The sequence below is a fragment of the Gymnoscopelus microlampas genome (genome assembly GCF_963454915.1).
Source record: "Gymnoscopelus microlampas genome assembly, chromosome: 8".
Taxonomy (NCBI): Eukaryota; Metazoa; Chordata; class Actinopteri; order Myctophiformes; family Myctophidae; genus Gymnoscopelus; species Gymnoscopelus microlampas.
This window is the reverse complement of record NC_139945.1, coordinates 22,612,260-22,634,701: the sequence shown is the minus strand read 5'-3', so window position 1 is coordinate 22,634,701 and position 22,442 is coordinate 22,612,260. Positions and strand designations below refer to the sequence as shown.

The following is a 22,442-nucleotide window of genomic DNA, read 5'->3' as shown; positions in this document are numbered from 1 at the left end:
AAGAGTAAGAGTGTGTACAGTATCAGTGTAACAGTGTAGAGAATTTACGTTCAATGACTTTAGAATAATTATTTATAGATTGACAAAAAAAAAAAAAAACTACATGGATCTCAGGAAGCATGAGACCACAAATAACCTAACTTGACAAATACCTGTAGTTCCAAAGTCTCTGCCAATACTCAGGTTATGAAATCCTATTGGCCTCATGTGGTGCTGTAACAAGTAACCTTACACAGAGGACCTGACATGGTCAGTACACACTGACACCCTGGTGAAGAAGGAACAACGTCTACTCTCTACCATCTATAACTACCGTCTATAACTTGATCCATATGACACAGAATCAAAATTCATGGGTTGTTCGTTCCGTGTTTATTTGTATACTGTAGTAGGTCACATACCAATTTCTGTGCAAGATACAAACAACATATCTTGCTGTCGTTTGGATCTAACTTAATTTAGTCTTAATGAGTTTATACCAGGAATACCAGCTCAGTGGAGGAGATAGGCCCTATATGGGCCACTTGGCTTGACAAGGCTCACTATAATGAATTTTAATGCGCTTTGTATTCTGTTGGGTTCTGTATTGTTCTAAGGGGTCTTACAGGAATTAAGAGCAGTTCCATCCTATAATAATCCTCATGCTGACAAAAAGCTGACCAAGTAAAACACATGTAGACACACAGTAGATTATAAATACCCCCTGCTGACCTGTGTACTATCTATTCCACTGCTGCAACACTTCTACAACACATCTGCACCCAGGACAACTACAGGTCTGTCTGTCTGTGTGCGTAAACGTGTGTTGGCCTGTCTGTCTGTCTGTCTGTCTCTGTGTTAAGGTGTCTCAGTCTGTTATTATTTGTTATGTTGTTGCATAGTAGGTCAATCACAGGTCACTTTAACACTTAAATATGATTCAAAATCTTTCGAACACTTTCCAGATTCTTAAAAAATATTCGAAAATAGCAGATTATCAAGTGACGCGCTGTGAGCTTGTATATCTGCTATTTTTGAGAACCACTGTTCTAAATCACTTTTCTAAAGCCTAAGCGTTCTCCGAAATAAATAAATAAATTAAAATTAAAACTTATGTTGCTATAATTATATATGTAGCTAAAATCTAAAATGACACAGATGCTTTCCTGGTCTTAATGGGTTAAAGGCCAGTCCAGACCGATGCAACTCCTTGCAACCATTATCCCTAAATGGCACAGGTCTGCAACTGGTCAGTCCAGACCGCTGCAATTCCTTGCAACTGGTTGCAAGTTGAGACTAGTTACATTTGTGTGGACTGGCCTTTACAAGCCAGCTTTGTAAACGAAGCAGCTCGCCAATTGGCTTTTAACTGTCAGACAGTGTCGCCATGTCTGCTTATTATAAGTGACTTTGGGCTTGTTTTTCAGTAAAGTTGCTTGTAGATATTGATAGTTGATCGTTTTTTGGCCTTGTTTTTAAAGTGTAGTTGCTTATTTGGGCTTGCTTCCTAAATGTTGTTTAAACCAGTGGTTCTCAAATATTTTCATGTGTTAAAGATATTTCAAATGTTTCACTTTCTCCAAGATTCTTTTGAAAATAGCAGATCTACAAGCTCTGAAGCTGACAACGTGTTGCATTGTGAGCTTTTGATTTAAACTAAAGGCCAGTCTACACCAGTGCAACTCCTTGCAACCATTATCCCCAATGGCAGTTGCAAGGAGTTGCATTGGTGCGGTCTGACCTTAAAGTGCTCATGTAGCCTATAGTTGCTTCTTTCGGGCTTGTTTTCATAGTCCTGGTGGCTTTTTTCTCTCTCAAATCTCAGATGAACGAACACATTGACCGTGTTGTGTTGTGGTGTGGTGTGCTGTGGTGTGCTGTGGCATAGGTCTTGTGTCGTCTTATTATGTTGTGTTTGTTTTGTGGTATACGGCCTATATGTTGTGGTGTGTTTGTTTTGTGGTAGGCCTATATGTTGAGGTGTCATACTAGAACACCACACAATTACAAAATAAATGACAGAAGACAGCACAGTAGAAAGCATTATCTCAACTATTACTGTCGTGTTGTGTACTATCATGTTGTTTGTTATGCCAACACACACAACTGTGTGTGTGTGTGTGTGTGTGTGTGTGTGTGTGTGTGTGTGTGTGTGTGTGTGTGTGTGTGTGTGTGTGTGTGTGTGTGTGTGTGTGTGTGTGTGTGTGTGTGTGTGTGTGTGTGTGTGTGTGTGTGTGTGTGTGCGCGCGCAGACCAGCCATGACTCCTAAACAAGTTGTTTTCAAGAAGTTCTCCAAAGACAAGTCTGTGAGTCAACACTGAAGACACATTACTGTTAAATTACAATGCTGTTAAATACCTGTTACATGCTCTGTTAAATTACTGTTATATTCACAGTTCCATGCTTTGTTACACACCGTTACATGACTGTTACACCACTTTTCTCCACTAGCATGGAGGTTACATTTACAAATGACTTAAAGGACGACTTCACCCATTTTCAACCTGTCTTCATATAATTGGTCGTCACTAATGCTCATTATAATATGGTAAAACTTTTGTCTACTTGGTCTGTGTCTCAGAGGAGGGCTGTGGACACTTCAGAAACCCAGTGACATCATCAATGTGGAATCAAAGCTAATAGAAACGGCTAATAGAAACGGCTTTCTATTCCTGAAAAGTGGATGCTATAATGAAAGCCATTGTTCTCCCGTTAATACAAATCTAAAAAAAAAAATGTTATCTTGTATGGAAAAAACACAGCACTCCTATGAGGCACAGACCAAGCAGAATTGGACCAATTATATGACGATAGGTTGAAAATGGGTGAAGTGCTCCTTGAGCTTGAGTAATTAATTTGTAAACAATTCTACATTTAAATGTAGATTTTTTTTACCACAATATAAATATCTTATTGTGGTGTTGATCTAAAATCCTGTTATATAATCAATCATACTCTTTGTTTTAGATTGCGGTCTACATGACCAAGAGAGACTTTGTGGACCATGGTGACTTTGTAGATCCCGTTGGTGAGTTTTTCTTATGCTCTGGAAACAGAGCATTTTTGTTGATTTATTAAAGTTTAATTAATAAACAGAGAGTTCTCTCTCTCCTTTTATCAGATGGAGTTGTGTTGATTGACCCTGCTCTGCTGAAAGGAAGTAAAGGTCAGTCTTTCTCTAACAGACAACATAAGACATACCTGTCCACTCAGAGTTACTACAGGAGGAGGGCGCCAAATCTCTGTTTGATAGGAATGTTTTTTTTTTTTACATTAACCACTTGAACCCTAACATCCCTATTCTGAGGGGAACATTAGCCGAAAATAGCCGATCTACAAACTCACAGCGCCTCGCAGTGCAAGGCGTTGTGAGCTTGTAGATCGGCTATTTTCGGCAAAGAGGTTTGGTGTAGAGGGAAAAAAGAGCAGACCAAGTACAGAGCCAGTGGTCAAGTTTACTAAGTAGGCTATGGGTGTTTAAATGTCTGAAAACACACATTAAAACTAGAAAAAGTGCTCCTCGGAGCACAGGTCTCCGCCAGGTCAGGTACGTTGTTGTGGCCTCCTGGTGGCGCTATAATGGTCCAATGGGAAAAGGGTGCCATTTCTTCTTAGGCCTTTCATGGCAATCGGGCACTGCATTCATGATTTGAGGCATTTTGTTCCAAAAATGTGTTTTGCTAAATTAGACCTGCTGGTGGCGCTATAACAGGCCAATGTGAAAAGGGTGGCATTTCTTCCTCGGCCCAATGGGAATGTGCGTGTGAAATGTCATGGAAATTGCATGATTTGAGCCATTTTGTTGAAAACGGACCAATCCTGCAAATTTTGGAAGCCAACCTTAGCCAATCAGGATGGAATATGGGAAATCAGACAGATCTGGGTTGATCACATGACTATAGAGATACTGTGTACCAATTTGCATGACGTTTGGATAAAATCTATAGGTGTAATATCAAAAAATGGGTTTTGCACAAATCGGCCTCCAGGTGGCGCTATAACAGGCCCATGTGAAATATTTGGGGCAGAGGTTCTGAATTGGCATCGAGGGAGTGTGTGTGCACAGTTTCGCAGCGAGCGGGCCAACGGTGCCGGAGATTAGCTGGTAACACACAGACAGGACACACACACGGACGGACGGACAGGGGGTAAAACATACTCTCTCGCCATGCCTATCGGCCTGGCGGAGACAATGAATCCGACATATTAATAGAGAAGATTACGTGTAAACCAAATAAAGCATTAATTTACACAACACTGATGATAGTGCTGCCAAACAAGTCTATGAAGCTATCTATGAAATCTATGAAAATGTTTAATCTACAACATCATTGTCTCCGCCAGGCCGTAAGGCATGGCGAGAGAGTATGTTTTACCCTCCGTCCGTGTGTCCGTCCGTCCGTGTGTCCGTCCGTGTGTTACCACCAAATCTCCGGCACCGTTGGCCCGGTCGCTGCGAAACTGTGCACACACACTCCCTGGATGCCAATTCAGAACCTCTGCCTCAAATTTTTCACATGGGCCTGTTATAGCGCCACCAGGAGGCCGATTTGTTCAAAACCCATTTTTTCACATTATTCCTACAGTTTTTAACCAAACGTCATGCAAATCGGTACACAGTATCTCTATAGTCATGTGATCAACCCTGATCTGTCCGATTTCCCATATTCCATCCTTATTGGTTAAGGTTGCCATCCAAAGTTTGCAGGATTGGTCCGTTTTGAACAAACTGCCTCAAACCATGAACGCAGCGTTCGATTTCCGTGAAATTTCACACGCACATTCCCACTAGGCCGAGGAAGAAATGCCACCCTTTTCACATTGGCCTGTTATAGCGCCACCAGCAGGTCTAATTTAGCAAAACACATTTTTGGAACAAAATGCTTCAAATCATGAATGCAGTGTCCGATTGCCGTGAACGACCTAAGAATAAATGGCACCCTTTTCACATTGGCCTATTATAGCGCCACCAGGAGGCCACAATAACGTATCTGACCTGGCGGAGACCTGTGCTCCGAGGAGCACTTTATCTAGTTCCGGGGGTCCCTGCTTTATCTGTCTCTCAGATAAGGAATCCTTAAAAACATTGAAGACCCCTGCTGTACAGACACTGCAGGCCAGGAATACACAGACACAATGCATGTAGACACAGACGCACGCAGGGAACATAGAAACACTGTTGGGACACAGAAAGACACTGCAGAAATACACAGAGATTTCATAATCTGAGGTTTAATCCATATGGCACATAATCTGAGGTCTAATCCACATGTCATAATCTGAGATGTAATTCACATGTCATAATCTAAGGTTTAAACCATATCCATATGTCATAATCAAGGTCTAATCCACATGTCATAATATGAGATGTAATTCACATGTCACAATCTGAGGTCTAATTGGCCGTTCACACTGAGTGAGCACTATAACTACTGCAGGGGTTATAGTTTCAGGCCAGGGACCCCCAAACTGATGGGGAGATGGAGCAGGGACCCATACCTCGTACAAGGTACAGTGAGCGGGTGGCCGTACCACTGCCCTTTATAAACATACCTTATTAACTGAGAACCAATGTCAATACTCAATTGCACTATAATTATATATACAAACAATTAAAAATGGACAGAATAATGATTTATTTGAAACATAAATGTGGACAATGTTTAAAAAATATTTAAAGACAAATGGACATTTTTGAAAAAAAATAAAAAAAAATAATTGTCTTATCAAGCAACAATTTTGCAGACCCCCTGCAGTACCTCCGCGGACTCCCTAGGGGTCGCGGACCCCCTGTTGAAGACCTCTGAACTACTGTATAAAAATATAGTTTAAAAAAGTGGATGGCAGTGTCCACACCAACTATAAAAAAATACAATGGTGAACGATATAGTTATAGTGCTCAGTGTGCTCAGTGTGAACTGCGTACACTGAACAGCAATAATGGCCGAGCTGTCTAAAGGTTTAATTTTGTTTACCTGGTGGTCTTCCTGCAGTGTACGTGACGCTGTCGTGTATGTTCCGCTACGGCTATGCGGACGTGACAGGGGTGCCGTTCAGGAGGGACCTCTTCCTGGCGACCAGGCTGGTGTACCCTGAGCTGCAGGACAGGGACAAGCTGACACGCACCAACGCACAGGAGAACTTGCTCCGCAAGCTGGGGGACAACGCCTACCCCTTCTACTTTGAGGTGACACACTGTGTGCTGTAAGCACTGTAACACTGTGACAATTTCATTTTTTATTTATGCAAACTGGATAGGGCTCGATAAGCAGTATGCTTCTCCCTGTCCTCTTTTTGGCATCTTGGACACTTTATTATGCCAAATGGACTTGACAATTTGTGCCATCATGGACTTTTGAGATTGTGCCTTGTTCTAATTTGCACTGTTGTACATTACACAGACATGAATTTCTTTTTACGTCCAAAAATTCCGGACTTTTACTTGTAACAGAGTATTTCTACATTGCAGTATTGATACTTTACTTATAAGTAAAAAATGTGAGTGCCTTTTCCACGGTTCCACCACTGGTCCACACACCACAACTAACAACGACACAGTGGTGAACGATATCGTTGGGATCACTTACAGAGTTATTTGATGAATGATAGAAACAAACACTGACAGCCAATCAAAACCCATCAAATGTACAGGTTCACCACCTGACTCACACATTCTGCATGTTTACAGAACGTTGTCGTTCATCAGTGTGGGTGATGCTCACTGAAAAACATGATGTCACGTTTTTCTTTCCAGTTTCCAGACAATCTGCCGTGTTCTGTCTGTCTACAACCTGGACCCTCTGATGAAGGAAAGGTACTGGTCTGTCTGTCTGTCTGTCTGTCAGTCATGCGTTTGGAAAAGTTGCACTGAAATAAGTGACATGATGGACACCTTGCATGACTCATTATGACATCATATTATTGGTGGATGGGTGGATTTATGGATTTATGAAGCAGTCTGAACTGTGTGTGTGTTGGAACAGAAATGTGCGGTGGAGTTTGAAGTGAAGGTGTTCAGCGCTGAGAGCAAGCACGCTGCAATAGACAAACCGTATGTACACACACACACACACACACACACACACACACACACACACACACACACACACACACACACACACACACACACACACACACACACACACACACACACACACACACACACACACACAGAGTAAATAAAACAACAGAGAATATCTCACACAACCTCAGGTTCACAGCTTGGTCATAACTATACATTTATATATCTTCTCCACTTTTTACCTCTATTCCTGCAACTTTCTTTCTTTCTGCTGTCTTGCTCTCCTTTGTGTGTGTGTGTGTGTGTGTGTGTGTGTGTGTGTGTGTGTGTGTGTGTGTGTGTGTGTGTGTGTGTGTGTGTGTGTGTGTGTGCGTGCGTACGATGTAGGAGTTCTGTGTGTCTGTCTGTGCGTAAGATCCAGTTTGCTCCGGTTAACAGTGGCGTTGTTCCGTCTGCAGAGACGATGTTTGAGTTCCTGATGTCTGACAAACCTCTGCACCTAAAGGTCAGCTTGGAGAAAGAGGTATGCACTGGATTTGACAACAATACTTTAGTGGCTCCTGAACTGGCTGTGTCATCATACCCAGTACCACAATGCATTGTATAACAGCCAGAGCAGATCCCATAGATATACATACACGTAGATAATGCATCTCATTGATCTTCTACACCTCATTGCTCTTCAGTGGAGTGATGCATCAAAGTGGTTAAAATACACTAGAGAAGGTTAAGTTTAGATACTGCACAAGGTTATAAATGGCCCCGGAGTGGCCATTGACAGAAATACATTTTTAAACGTGCGCACGATTTAGTAAAACGTGCGCACGTTTATATTTATATTACATCATGCGCACATTATATTACATTGTACTACATTGTATTACAATGGCCACTCCAGAGCTCCGTAGTATAGGAGTTAAGTTTAAGTTTAAATTTGCTTTAGGTACACGACGCGACACCCTCTGAAAAGGTCCTCCGTGACAAATTTGTGTAGTTTTGATGTCACTTTCATCATGTACAGTGGTATGAATGCCGTCATTAACAATGTCACTAACCTGTCTGTCTGTCTGTCTGTCTGTCTGTATAGACGTATTACCATGGTGAACCAGTCAAGGCCAGTGTTGAGATTACAAACTTGTCCAAAAGAAACGTTAAAGACATCAGTGTTTCAGGTCAGAACTAAAATATTATAGTAGCTACAATACTGTCATCTCTGTCTGTCTGTTTGTCTGTCTGTCTGTCTCTTCAACTGAATCTGAATGTCTATTTGTCTTCCCGCTTTCCATCCATCTGTCTCTCTGTCTGTCTCTATCAGTTGAACAGGTGACCAACATTGTCCTTTACTACAATGACAAGTACGTCAAACCTGTGGCCAAAGAAGAGACGGGGTGAGTGTTAATTAGTTTGTCTCTCAAGCCAGACCACTGACCAATGTTTTGTCTCAGCTTTGGGGGCAGTTGGAGTGCTTGTGTGCTGGCAGACCCCTGATGAACACCATGGCTAGGCCATTTTAATTATAGATGTAGCATTGGTATTGTATTTTATATAGTTGTTATCGTTGATTAGTCACCTTTACAATGAGGCATAACTTGGCATAAGGATCGTGCAATCGTGGAATGCGAAACATGTGTAGGTAGCGCCCCCCAAACATTTACCAAAATCTCCCAATGTGGTGCTGTTGGTAATCACTCTTGTTTTGAGCGACCTGCCAGCACTGAGGTGTGTGACTGGCACCTGAGCATGGGTAAAGGTGACTAATCAACGATAACAACAATATAAAATACAATACCAATTGGTATTATTGAAGGGGAGAAATAATCAACCAAAGTTACATTTCCCATTCTTTTTGGAGGAGTTTATAAAGCAGTTTAACCATAAGGACTGATCTACCCCACACAGTGACTGTGTCCCCAGTGGAGCCAGTATGAAGACAGACTACACACTGCGCCCCCTGCTGGCTCTAAACAAGGACAGGAGAGGTCTGGCCCTGGATGGAAAACTCAGACATGAAGATACAAACCTGGCCTCCTCCAGCATGTAGGAACACACTATTACTACTACACACTACACAACATACACACCTGGCCTCCTCCAGCATGTAGGAACACACTATTACTACTACACACTACACAACATACACACCTGGCCTCCTCCAGCATGTAGGAACACACTATTACTACTACACACTACACAACATACACACCTGGCCTCCTCCAGCATGTAGGAACACACTATTACTACTACACACTACACAACATACACACCTGGCCTCCTCCAGCATGTAGGAACACTCTACTAACTTGTATTGCTCCTACTTCTAGCACAACCAGTTGTACACAAACGTATTCACTTGACATATTCGACTGGAGCTATAATCTGAAGGCAGTGATGGAAAAAGTACTCAACCCCAGTACTTTAGTCAAAGTATATACACGTTGCTGTCCGGCAGGAACCAGCTAACTCCGATCCATTTTGACGCTTTTGCATTTTTTTCCCATAAATCAGGGCTATTGAACAGCGTTTACATCTGTGTTTTGGTATAAAAAAGTATTGAACCAATATTGACTCTAGCCTGGTAAACCCTCCCTCCGGAAATCTCATTTCCATTAAATGGAAATGAGATTTCCGGAGGGAGGGTTTACCAGGCTATATTGACTCCAGGCTCCACCCTCTTTTGACCTCCAACCTCATTGTGAGCTTGGAGGTCCATTCAGCTGTTCTTATCAATGATGAACAAAACCTCCTAACTCTACTTTTTGTTTTGTTTTTTTCATTTCCTGAAAAATGAACATTTTGGAGTTAGCTGCTTTCTGCCGGACAGCAGAGACATACTCCTTGCCAAATATTCAACTCATTGCTCAGGCACATTTTTACTGGAGTGGTTGTTTTTAAAGACACTTAAGTACTCAAAAGTACAGGTACAGTAGTTTTTAATATCAATGCATTGCAGTATTGTTTTACAGAACCTGTAACTCTGGAACCACATAATGCTTAAAACCACTATGCTATACAAAGCCTATAGAAACACATATAAAAACGCAAGCATAGAAATGCAATTAAAAATGTATATTTTTTTATTTATGTAAACAGTAATGTTAGCTGTAACTGAGTTGAATTAAAAAACGTTGCGATGCTGTGGTCGCTAGTTTTCCCTTGTTGAACGATCAAGTTGACAAAGACTAAACTATACTAAACTATAATTGTTAGAAGACAAAGGGTCTAACTATCAACTACTAGTGATTATCCTGTCTATGTGTGTGTGTGTGTGTGTGTGTGTGTGTGTGTGTGTGTGTGTGTGTGTGTGTGTGTGTGTGTGTGTGTGTGTGTGTGTGTGTGTGTGTGTGTGTGTGTGTGTGTGTGTGTGTGTGTGTGTCTCTCTCTCTCTCTCTCTCTCTCTCTCTCTCTCTCTCCCCTCTCCTGCAGTGTAAAGGAGGAGGTGTTGAAGGAGGTGCTGGGTATTCTAGTTTCCTACAAGGTGGTGGTGAGGATGATCGCCTCAGGGTGAGCCTGTCTGTCTGTATGCCTGTCTGCCTGCCTCCTGCCGGCCGGCCTGTCTGTCTGTCTGTGTAGTTTATATAAGACAGGCTGGGTGAGGAACATCTTCATGTCGCTGGCTTCCATTGAAAATGAATGGTAGCATGTATCTTTGTATCTGCCCGTGTGAACGCACCATTAGAATGGGGTTTACATAAGTATTGGTTACAAAAGGTGGTGGAGAGACAACATGACATTTTAACTACGTAATATTTAACACGAGAACCACACGTACATACTGTACTGTACTGTACAGGCCTTCATAAACACATCCACCAGGCTGTAGTTTGTCATGTTTAGTTGTCAGTCAGTATGACCTATTCAGTCATTATAAACCTATTATGTTCTCCCATACTGCATACTCAGAATATAAATCTTAGTCATGATAAACCTTCATATACAAAGTTTATAAACGTCTTAGTCATTATACATGTTCTCACATATTAATTATATAAACATCTTTGTCATTATAAATATATATGTTCTTACATATTAATGATATAAACCATGTATCTCTTTTAGATGCTAATGTTTCCTTCAGTTGATTGAGCTGATCTCAATGGTTTTAGATTTTATGAATGTTATTTTGTTAAAATTGTAATTCATGTGTTCTTTTTCTGTCTGACTTCAACAGAATGATTGGATCCAGGTATGTTTCCACTTCCCACTGCTAAACCAGCATTAAAGCCGTCTCTCAAAAACCCTTGTAAAATTCATTCTAGCAAATCATGAATTTCTACAGTATGTTGCTATTTTTGTGTCTCTAAATTGGTACTAGATTGGGGAGAATAATTTGCAAAAAGTAAAAAATACATTAACAACAACAAAAAACGATTTCGTATCACACCTCCATGTCGGTATCAACTGATTGCATTTCCAGTGCAATCTAGTTATGGGATAGTATCTGCCCGTCTGTCTGTTGGTTTCAGTTATATTTTCTACATGTGCCCATTTGTTTTGCAATTTTACAAGCTGATTGAAATGAGGATGTACTGTATGCAGTTACATTTGTACAGTAATTGAAAGACAAACTATGAGACCATGAGCATCTCTACACTCACAACGCCATGATTAGTCTACTGTCCAAGTGACAGCTGTTATCAAGGGGACTGCAGCTAATTTAAATATTGTCAGTAACGTTGCACACAAGGGGATGTATTTGGAGAGCAGTTATGACAGATTATAGCGGTGTGGTGGAGTGGGGAGAGTACTTCCAGACGAAACAAGATACTTAGATGAATGTGGATAATCTGCTCAGAGCCGCTCTTCAAAGAGGGGAGATCGACTGGAGACGCTCAGTTACCGAACCATTTGAGCCCTACTGTATATGTGTGCTTATGTGTGTGTTTGTGTGTGTGTTTAGTGAGGTGTCCCTCGAGGTTCCATTCAAACTGATGCATCCTAAACCTGATCCAGGTAATCTACCCCACTTCTGACATCTACACTTGATTGATTGATTGATTTACGGGCAGAAGATAACACTTTACTTTCCAAATTGCTGTAAATGCAGTAACATCAAAGGAACAAAGCAACTTTGCTAACAATGACATTGAGTAACACAAAAAAAGCATATTTTTTAAATTTGTAATAAATTAAACTGTTTTGTTTTTCTCAAAGGTACTGACAATTCTCTGTTTTCTTGTCTGTCTTTCTCCCAATCTGTCCTCTGTGTCTTGAAGCCAAGGAGAGGTGAGACATTTCTCTGTGTTTGTACTAACCTGGGTTTTAAATTGTGTTAAACTTCTGTCATTGTCTGGACCGCTATAGAGCAGTGGTTCTCAAAGTGGGGCCCCCAGCAAAATGAGGAACAGTTTAACTACTTTAACCCTATTTTATACTTCGGCTATTCGAAAATAGCCCATCTGTAAAAACACAATGCATCAAGGTTGTACATGAGCTATTTTCTAAATATTGTTTACAATTCTTAACACAAATGTTCTCTTATGGAGGTCCCTGACACAAAATATTTTGAGATGGGGGGTCCGTGGCCAAATACATATCATATTAGTTAGACAAGTGGGAAAACCTGACTGAGACTACTCTAGTCTACTCTTAAAATACCAAAGATCAAAACCACTAACTCTCAGCCTCTCAAAGAAGAATAAAAAAAGAGGAGACCCCTTCCATGGAGCAGAGGCTTGTAATAGATGTTAAGTGGAAAATATTAAAGCAAACCTAAATATGCGCACATCCACATGGGTGCAAGACAAAAAGGACTAACGTTGAGAAGAATAAGAGGATGGAAATGTTGTCATGGATTATTAATGAAGTTGATCTTTCCCATGGCGTTGGAGTGCTCTCTTTCTTCTTAAAGGAGTAGTTCACCCCAAAAAATACTTATTTTCTATTAATTACACACCCCATGTGAAGCCTTGAATTCAGGGAGTTTTTTTTCTTTTTTTGCATTACTGAGCCAATAATTTGATGACCGGCGGAAAGATGCTAATGTATCCGGTAGGAAACTCCGCCGGTCATCAAATTATTGGCTTAGGAATGTGACAAAAAAATAAAAACTCCTTGAATTCAAGGCTTCACATGGGTTGTGTAATTGATAGAAAATAAGAAAGAAGAAAAAAATTTTTGGGGTGAACTATTCCTTTAAGTGGACCATATTAAACTATAAGCCATATATATTTTGTTGTACGACGAATAGCCAAAATAGCCCATCTACAAACTCAACACGTCTCAATGCACCAATCATTTCATGCATAATATGGAAACCAGGTTTCTTATTAATATGCATATTTGAAACAGAAAATGGTTAAAATTCACCAAAAAAACTAAAGAACAAAACTGTTACATGCCCATACTGGCAAAGTGACAGTATAGAAACAAATGATATAGATAGTATAAATATTGATCATGAATAAAACACTATGACAGAAATCAATAGTCAATAAAGTCCACAAGGCATTTGTGGTTCTGAGTCTGACACAGATCAATTAAGGAAGGACATAAATGTTTACATTTTTTACCCTTGAGTATTTTCATAAAGTACTCCCCCAGTGCCAGCGATTTTCGTGTTTTTTTATTTTATTTATTTTGTCATTTTTCATGAAAATAAATTGTCAGTGTTTTTTTAAACTCATAGCACAAATCCGCCACTAGAGAGCAGCAAATGACAGCTTGATCAGCTCCTTGACTCACTCGCACCCCACACAACCAGTCAAACAGTGAAATACATCAAACCGGATGTGACGTGGTCTCAGATTGTCCGATCGGCAAAATTACGATGTGATACACGACGGCGATGACTGATCGTCACCCAGACCATAGATTATAGAAGAGAACGTCTCCGTTCGTTTATTACACCGTGTGAAAAACCGTGTGTTTCCCTATTCTGGCCGAAAATGACCGGGGGAAAAAAATGAAAACCGGAAACGGAACCCGGTCATGAAACCGGATGCAGATGTGGGTGAAGTAAGTGGAACTCGAAACCAAGATTGAATAATAAGCAGCATAGCGCGATCAGAGATTAAACAATAAACGCGCGTCCAACGTGTCTAACGCGTCGACGGCCAACTGAACAAACTAGCAATTGACGCGTCATCGAATCAACAGCATTCAAGTTAATGTAATTCAAAAATGTATATTAAAAATTAAAATGAAAAACCCAGTATCTCAACATGGCTCAAAAGTCTATCTGTCATGAATTAATTCCTAAAATAGCAATAATCACAATAATTGCAATATACATTTTTCAAAATGAAATGATGTTTTCTTGGATTAATCTGTGTCATATATTCCTTACATACTGTATAGACTCTATTCCTTTACTATATTCCTTTAGACGCACATGAACTTTTCCACCGTGATGTAATGTTTGCACATGCACCACAGTCATTTAGTGATACAGGAGTGGCAGCAACCCACAGTTTAGAGAAGGAAGCTTGTAACATCATGTTACAGTGTTATTGTCTCACACAGCAGGACGATGACAATAATGTTTATTATGTTTTCTTCAAAGCTGCTTATGTAACCGTTCCGAGTCCCTAGAGAGCTACTGTACTGGATAGAGAAAGTGAATCATAACGTTTCTTCCTTCCTCAACCATTATCCAGGAAACTTCTACAGCCTGAGCTGCATTCTGTAGGGGTTCCCGTCGCATTGCGATGCGTTTTGAGCTTGTAGAACTCCTATTTTCACTGAGTATTTGCCTATTTTCGCAGAATGTTTGCTTATTACGACATCCCTGCAATAGGGACGTTAGAGTTCATGTGGTTATAAACACCATTCTCTCCAAATTCTTCATTATAACAGAAGTAAAGGAGCTGGACGATGATCATTTCAAAGAGTCATTGTAGAGTTTAACCACTTAAACCCCAGCATCCGTATTGTGGGGAAAGCTTTCGACAATCTCACAGCAGGTTGCGTTGCGAGCTTGAACTAAGAGCACAACTTAAGATGACATCTGTTGGTAGACTGTACAGTACATTTTATAACGATAGCCTATGCATTTATTAAATGTAATGAAATATTGATTTAGTTTCATTCAGGGTAAATGATTTTAAATGCTTGTTGTTGCTGACTCCCTCCGGACTGCATCATGTCTCAGTCATCTGACTGTCTGACATGATAAAAGCGTTGTGGTATTTTTCCATTGAAAATAAAGTCTGTCTATAATGACAGTGGATCAGGTTGTGAGAATAGCAAGGTGTTTTTGGGGATCAGAAATACATCGGAGGAGAAATTTAAGATTAGTAGGGAGTGGTTCAAGGCAGAAAGGCATGCAGACCTTAGAAATGACGCTTGTCCCTTGTCCCTTGTCTCTGCCTGCAGCTCAAAGGTGGCCAACAACGCTTCCTATTCCGTCATAATATAACATAACATAATACCTTTTATACGGAACTGCGAGACGGAATGACGGGGCAACATTACCGCCTTGAATAGGTGTAAAAGGGCTTTAATATAAGTCTTCCATGCTTTTGGTTTGTTGCTTGTACTCCATGACATCTGAAACAGATGTTTGAACACAGGACTCATCCTGACACTCTTTCAAAGCATTCCTTCGTTTATTGTACTAAAACGCTTCCTCATCTCATAAAGATGTCCTTACCACAATCCAACTGTTGCATAATGTGATTGTGTTCAACAGAGACATCCGAGCTGTCAAATGTTGAATAGAACGCACATTAAGGTCAACCACAAACAACGTAATTTCTATCAATATTGTACTTCGTCTCATATCATGTTATCCATGCATCCAAGTCATCCCCTCTGGGCTTCTCAGCCTTCTTGATCTTGTACTTCCAAACTTAAGCTGTACTTTCAATTCAATTATTGTCCTTGCAGGTGCAACAGGATTAAAATGTGCCACTGCTGATTTAATGCACAAATAGAATAAATAGAAAATAATATCCAAAGTAAATATTTAAGACAAATAGAGATGTTTCAACCTACAGCATAATAATAGTAAAGCAAAGCAAGACCATAATCTACACAGTATCTTGAAATCTATTCCTTGCTTGACTGGGCGCCAGTGAAGGTTATGGAGGTCTGGTGTGATGTGGTCCCTAAATCGGGTTCTGGTGAGCAGGCGGGCGGCAGAGTTTTGTACATACTGTAGTTTCTTGAGAACTTTGGTGGTGACACCGTATAGGAGGCTATTGCAGTATAGTTGAGTCTGGATGTAATGAAGGCATAATAGTCCAATGCAGTAACTTCACACTGCGTCTCTCTCCCTCCCTCTTTCACTCAATCTCTGTCTGGTACACATGCATGCGTGCGTGTCATATGTGAATGAGGAATGTTGTCACATGTAGTATGTTAGCGTTAATCACACGTGGGCTTTACCTGAAGGGCGTACTGTCTCCTGTGCGCACACACACGTATAATGTATACACGTGTATGCACACAGGTCATAATGTAGGTGCACGTTCTCTCTGTCTGTCTCTCTCTTTTCTCTCTCTGTCTCTCTGTCTCTGTCTCTCTCTCTCTCTGTGTCCAGTGTGCATGCACGTGTCATAGGGGCGCGGGTATGTTGTCAAGGGGGTCAGCTCATAATTCCGACCTCCCATTATTCCAAAGTCCCAATAGTCCGACAAACGTTAGGTTAGTGTGTACTTCTAGTTACTGCTGCTAATTCAGGACCATGTGGACAGCGTTAGGGTCATTGTGATCCATGTCCCCAGATTAAGGGTGGCTTTTATAAGGCTCAATGCCGGTCACAAGTTGATGTCATTTGTCCATGGGTGGTCCAGCAATAAATAATTGTATTTAACCTAAACATAACTAAAAAACAACTTAATACGTCTTAAGGTTAATATGAGCATCAAAACAATAAAACCAACATGTAGCCTAATCCGTAATTTTCCAACCCACAAAATACCCAACCCAAAAAAGAAAAAAAAAAAAAAAGAAAACCTACCCCTTCAGGGGCTCCGTAGGTTGCTGAGGTAACGACAGGTGTGAGTAAGGGTCGGTCACGTATGTGACTGAAGGTGAGTAGCCAACGTGTCATTCACCCATCTTGTGGGTTATGGGCAGTGACACGCACAGAAAGCGATTTGCTGAGTGTGTAGTTTGTTTGACTTTTGTTGGTTGGCTCACTAAAAGAAAATTACAAGTGGGGTCAGTCTCGCACTTTCTCCTCTTGGTTGATGCCAAAGTCAAGGTCAGCACTGGTCAAAGTTCACCAATGTTGAACTCCTCCTCCTCACTATGACCATCAACTCGCTGCCACTGTACGCTCCACACCTCCACTTGCATAGAATGGAAGTGAACAGGACACATCTGCCCTAATTATCTACACGCTAGTATAATATACTATACCCTGCCTTGTGAGCTTGTAGAACAGCTATCTTTGATGAGCGATACTGTTGTACAACGAGTGTCCGAGTGTGCAGACTGATACACATCTTTAGAAATCTGATTTGTACACATTTCAAACCACCAAGAATGTGTTTGTTTTATTTTGTTTTACTGTTCAGACTTGATAACACCAATCTGATTCGAATCTTAAATAGGCTAAAAATCGAATTTGGGCAGCCAGTCTGAATACGTAGCCTCATAGTGACCCTTATATTCCCATAGCATAGATCTAGTGTCCTATAGCTAGTAGGACAAGATGTACCGATAACTATTAGACAATAACTGTTTTCAGCTATGGGACATTAAAGTCCCATAGGATCAACTTTGGGCTACATAATGTGGCTTCCCACCTCATTGTTTATTAGGATGTTCCCAGGTGTCAATATATAGAGGAAAGGAGGTTATTCCTCAAGTTATAAAAGTCGCTCAGATTTCATCCGATATCCTAATCCTTCCTTGTTTTTTGTTGATGGGTTCCTCTCATACCGTGTATTCATCTCATACCGTGTATTCATCTCTTGATATTACGTATTGGATGCGGGTGGCTCGTCTCATAAGCCTCTTTGTTGTTCTTGTAGCTTGTTGTGAGCGGCAGTATTGTGTTCTGTGTCAAACCTCGAGCCAAATTCCTCCTCGGAGACATGAAGGAGTGTTAATCTAGCACTTGTGGGTGTGTGTGGCGGAGGTGTTGTGCGTTGTGCAGTGTGCTGAGCTTCTCCTCGGAGGACAATGAGTGGTTGAACCCAGAGTTCCAAACTACACGATACGCTTTTGGGCACAATGGGCTCCCCGAACCCTAGGATGACACGTTAGCAGGTTCTTGGCAGTGGGGAGAGCAAAAAAGAGGAAAGGATCTGTAAACCGATGCAGGTGGATAGGTAGAAAGTGATACTTGATGAAAAATTGTCTGAATGAAAATGTAAATGACGCCATGGTGTGAAGTTAGCTTGTCTGCCTTTCTCTCCATCTTCTACCTGTCTGATGCCCCTTCCTCTGTCCCTCACTCTGGTCTTCCTTCTGTCTGTCTGTCTGTCTGTCTGTCTGTCTGTCTCTCTGTCTCTCTGTCTGTCTCTCTGTCTCTCTGTCTGTCTCTCTGTCTCTCTGTCTTTCTCATTGGACAATGGACTGGAATGGACAATATGAAAAAGGTTATGTTTGCACCTTCGGTCCCTAAAAGGTGACCATCCACAAATGAAAAAAAAAAACGTGCACGAATCGATTGTCTAGGTCACTCAGTGTGACAAGGGTCCAGGTCGGCCGTTGCAGACTACGGTGGAGATCTGTGGAGATACGGTGTCATAATGTCTGGGCAACAAGACGGTTATATAACAGCCAGGCTACAAATACAGGGAAGCTCATCATTTTGTGTGACAGAAACTGAGCACTGAGCAGATAGTTTGTAGCTTGTAGTTATTATCAGCTAATTTTGGACAATTGCCACCCTATAATGACCCCTTCTGCCAAGTCAAGACTGGGACAAAATATTCCTTTTTTCTTTTAGTGTGTGACATTTGGTTGTAATTTAGTTGCTCAGTTTGTCAGATAAGACTCAATTCAATTCCGACAGTCTGACAAGGTAGATAAACATGATTGCATGTTTTTCATGAACGTATACGGGTATGGCGATGGTCACACATGTGCGACTGAAGGGGAGTAGGTAACCCATGCAGTGTGGACCTCAACCTCCACACAAAGACCCGTGCCACATCAACGTGCCGCAATTGGACGTTCCACTACTTCACTCACATAGAATGGAAGGGAACACGGAACGCGTCTGTTTCAGCGTTAAGGTACGGTCACAATGTGTGACCGTACCTTAACGCTTGAAACCCACTATAGTCCAGGGGCCAACACTGATATTTTCACAAATTGGTACCACCTGAGGTGGCCGTAAAGTTTTTGTATTTTTGTATTCCTACATGTCTCTAGTTTATATTTTGGTATGATACATCTTCCAATTCAGTAGCTTAATGGCAGTTATCACTACCTACCGGCTAATGTATCCGGTAGGAGACACAAAGTAGAATCTTTGTGTCTCCTACCGGAAATACACCCGGGCATCAAATTATTGCGACAAAAAAACAAAATATATCCATGTATTCAAGGCTTCATAGGGTGTGCAATTGACAACTTCTCAGATTTTTGGTGTTTGCAAAAAGACTGCTTTCCATAAGCTTGTAAAAGTTGACCCTCCTAGCCCGTCTAGGGTGGTCATAGCTGAATGGGTAGAGAGTCCCCCTGGGAAACTTAAAGGAGGAGTTCACCCAAAAAATGATTATTTTCTGTCAATTGCACACCCCATGAAGCCTTGAATACATGGATATATTTTGTTTTTTGTCGCAATAATTTGATGCCCGGGTGTATTTCCGGTAGGAGACACAAAGATTCTACTTTGTGTCTCCTACCGGATACATTAGCCGGTTTAGAGTGATTACTGTCATTAAGCTACTGAATTGGAAGATGTATCATACCAAAATATAAACTAGAGACATGTAGGAATACAAAAATACCAAAAATGTACGGCCACCTTAGGTGGTACCAAAATCTGCCTTGGCCCCTGGACTACTAGGCGTGCAAGCATACGCAGGCGGACTCTAATCTTAATGAATGCAGCCGTTCTCACTGGCCACGCATGGACGCTCCAGTTGTGCACGTGATTTTTTGTTTTCTTTCACTCAGGCCGTGAAAAAAATGTATTGGTCTGCACGCATTTCATTGAAATGCATTGACCAGACTTCCCACTGTGGCCGGGTTTGGCAAGAACAATTGCACGCAAACCTGCATGCACATTAAAGCACGTGAGCGACGTTTGGTGGGTTCCCAGCCTACGGTGGACAAAATGAAGTGTGCAAGAACCTCATGTCTGTCCCTCTTATAATCACCTACTCTCTGTATGTGTGAGCTCTCAATCTTTCTCTCTCTCTCTCTCTCTCTCTCTCTCTCTCAGTGAGTCAGGTGACATGGTGTTTGAGGAGTTTAAGAGGTCCTACTTGAAGGGGGTGATTGCCGATGATGATGAGTCTCCCACTGAGGTGTAAAGCACAAAGATGCCACCCCACCCACCCTGCCACAGTCCAGAATCATACTTAGACAGAGTTGGATTGGCAGTGTGCTTGTTAAGTTGTTAAAACTCTCTCTGCTCATGATATTCAGTGCTCAGAAGTTCATATGGATGACAAATAGGAATAAGAAATAAATGACATTTCATGCTAATGCTGTTCATACAGCTTATCACTGTCGGGCAGAAACCATGAATCTCCATATTTCATCTTTGCTTTTCCCCCATAAATTGGTGCTATATTTTACACTCAGTGATTATGACAGTGTTGTGCTGAAGTAGCAGAAATAGGTGATCTACAAGCTCACAACGCATAGGTCTGCTACTTTTTCCAAAATGTCAAAGTATTAACAAGAACTTATGACTAAAGAATAACTACATTGGATCCACTGGAACCAGAGCCTTCTATTAGAGAGTTGCGCCAATGAGGGGTCAGAAACAGCGTCGGTCACGTGGTTCATGTACAGTAGCTGGAAATAGTGACAAGGAGCCGTCGACTTCAATGCATTCCATGAACTTCCGGTTTAGGGATTTGTCACTATTCGCCAATGTATGTGTATGTAGAAGACCTGGCCCGAAGAAGTGAACGGAGTTGGCGTAACTCTCTAATAGATGGCACTGACTGGAACAGGTTATTCTTTCCATTTCCTAAAAAGTAACGGTTTTGGACATACAGTAGCTACAACGTTTCCACCCGACAGCGATGAGATAATACTGCTTCATTGTTAACCTGTGTAAATATATTGTGCTTAACACAATGCTGTCGTGCTGTGGACTGGTAGAATAACAGAATTCCAGACATGTAACTGACTATTTAACTTATAAAAGTTATAATTAGAATTATAATTGTCAACACTCAATGCAGTTTGAAAAGTCGAAACTTTTGACCATCTGAACGATGATGTGACGTCTTTTAATGAAATATGATATGAAAGACATTTCAATTTCAATTTTTGTAACAATAGCTAAGATTAGATCAATCTTTATTGTCCCAGAGGGATATTTGTTTTCACAACCTGTTCAAACATAGAAACACATATACTGTATCTTACTTTAGTCGTGCAGGAACACTCTCGTCAAAGTAGATTTAACCATTTATTACAACAAATGGAATACAGTTAAACTTGGAATTAAAGGCCCGCTCTCTGGGATGTTCTCTGATTTTTTTTCTCCCAAGCAGCATGCTAAGCAAAATCAGGGAAAGTTAAGCAAAAAAGGGATAGAATAGCAATATAATAAGCAATACAAATTGTGTGACATATTAGCTTGAATCAGCAGACATAAAATCACAAATATTTGAGCCTTTGACTTTGCCTGCCTTGTCTAGGTATTGTATTTTTTATGTTATGGTCATGTTCTACAGTAGTTTTCATAGTTCTATGTTCATGTCCTCCGCAGATGTAATCTGTGTAATCAGCCCTCAGTATATTAGTCAGTCCTTGTCAGGACTTTGTTTGGTGTTGCATCATGTGAGTTTGTTTGTAATGTCTGTTCTGTTCTCCTGAAATAAAACACCCAACCATTGAACACTACTTGCCTGGCTGTCCTGCTTTTGGGTTCTGTATGTGACAAATACTCCTAAAGCAAAATATCCATCTGGTATAATGTGAAGTGATAATTGAGAGGGTGATCAGTGTCACTTGCTTTTGTCACTGTCAGTGCTAGTATTATATTATCTGTACATATTGCAATATGGCCATCAGTTCTGTTTCTCTGATGACAACAAGCAGCATTTGAATTTAAACGTCCCCCTCATCTAGACTGAGTGGCAAAACATTGAGCAGCATGGAGCATTGGAGTTTGGAAGCGCTCGTTGGAAATCACTCAACGGTCCTGCGCACCACCTGTTTCTAAATTGCACAAAATGCAGGAGGTAGCAGGACGTTGTGTTATTGAAAACGAGCGCTTCCAAACTCTGACACTTTGAAAAATAATCACCTGCACGGAAACAAAGACTTTGCAAATAGAAAGAGGATAATTCAAGCTTTCCGAACAGCTGCAATGTTGGAGAGTTTAACGTTGTTTAATACAATCAGATA

At 41.0% G+C, this 22,442-nt stretch overlaps 1 protein-coding gene across 1 annotated transcript; it reads left to right on the top strand.

Annotated features, from left to right (window-relative positions):
• Positions 1–2,238: 2,238 nt before the first annotated feature.
• Positions 2,239–20,383, top strand: LOC311050517 (S-arrestin-like; the record flags this gene model as incomplete). Its single annotated transcript, XM_084064602.1, has 15 exons — positions 2,239–2,286; positions 2,948–3,008; positions 3,102–3,146; positions 5,974–6,167; positions 6,735–6,794; positions 6,964–7,031; positions 7,389–7,524; positions 8,089–8,173; positions 8,317–8,389; positions 8,901–9,038; positions 10,425–10,502; positions 11,170–11,184; positions 11,899–11,951; positions 12,215–12,224; positions 20,293–20,383. 15 exons carry the CDS (start codon positions 2,239–2,241, stop codon positions 20,381–20,383), a joined length of 1,155 nt encoding a protein of 384 aa, XP_083920728.1.
• Positions 20,384–22,442: the final 2,059 nt, after the last annotated feature.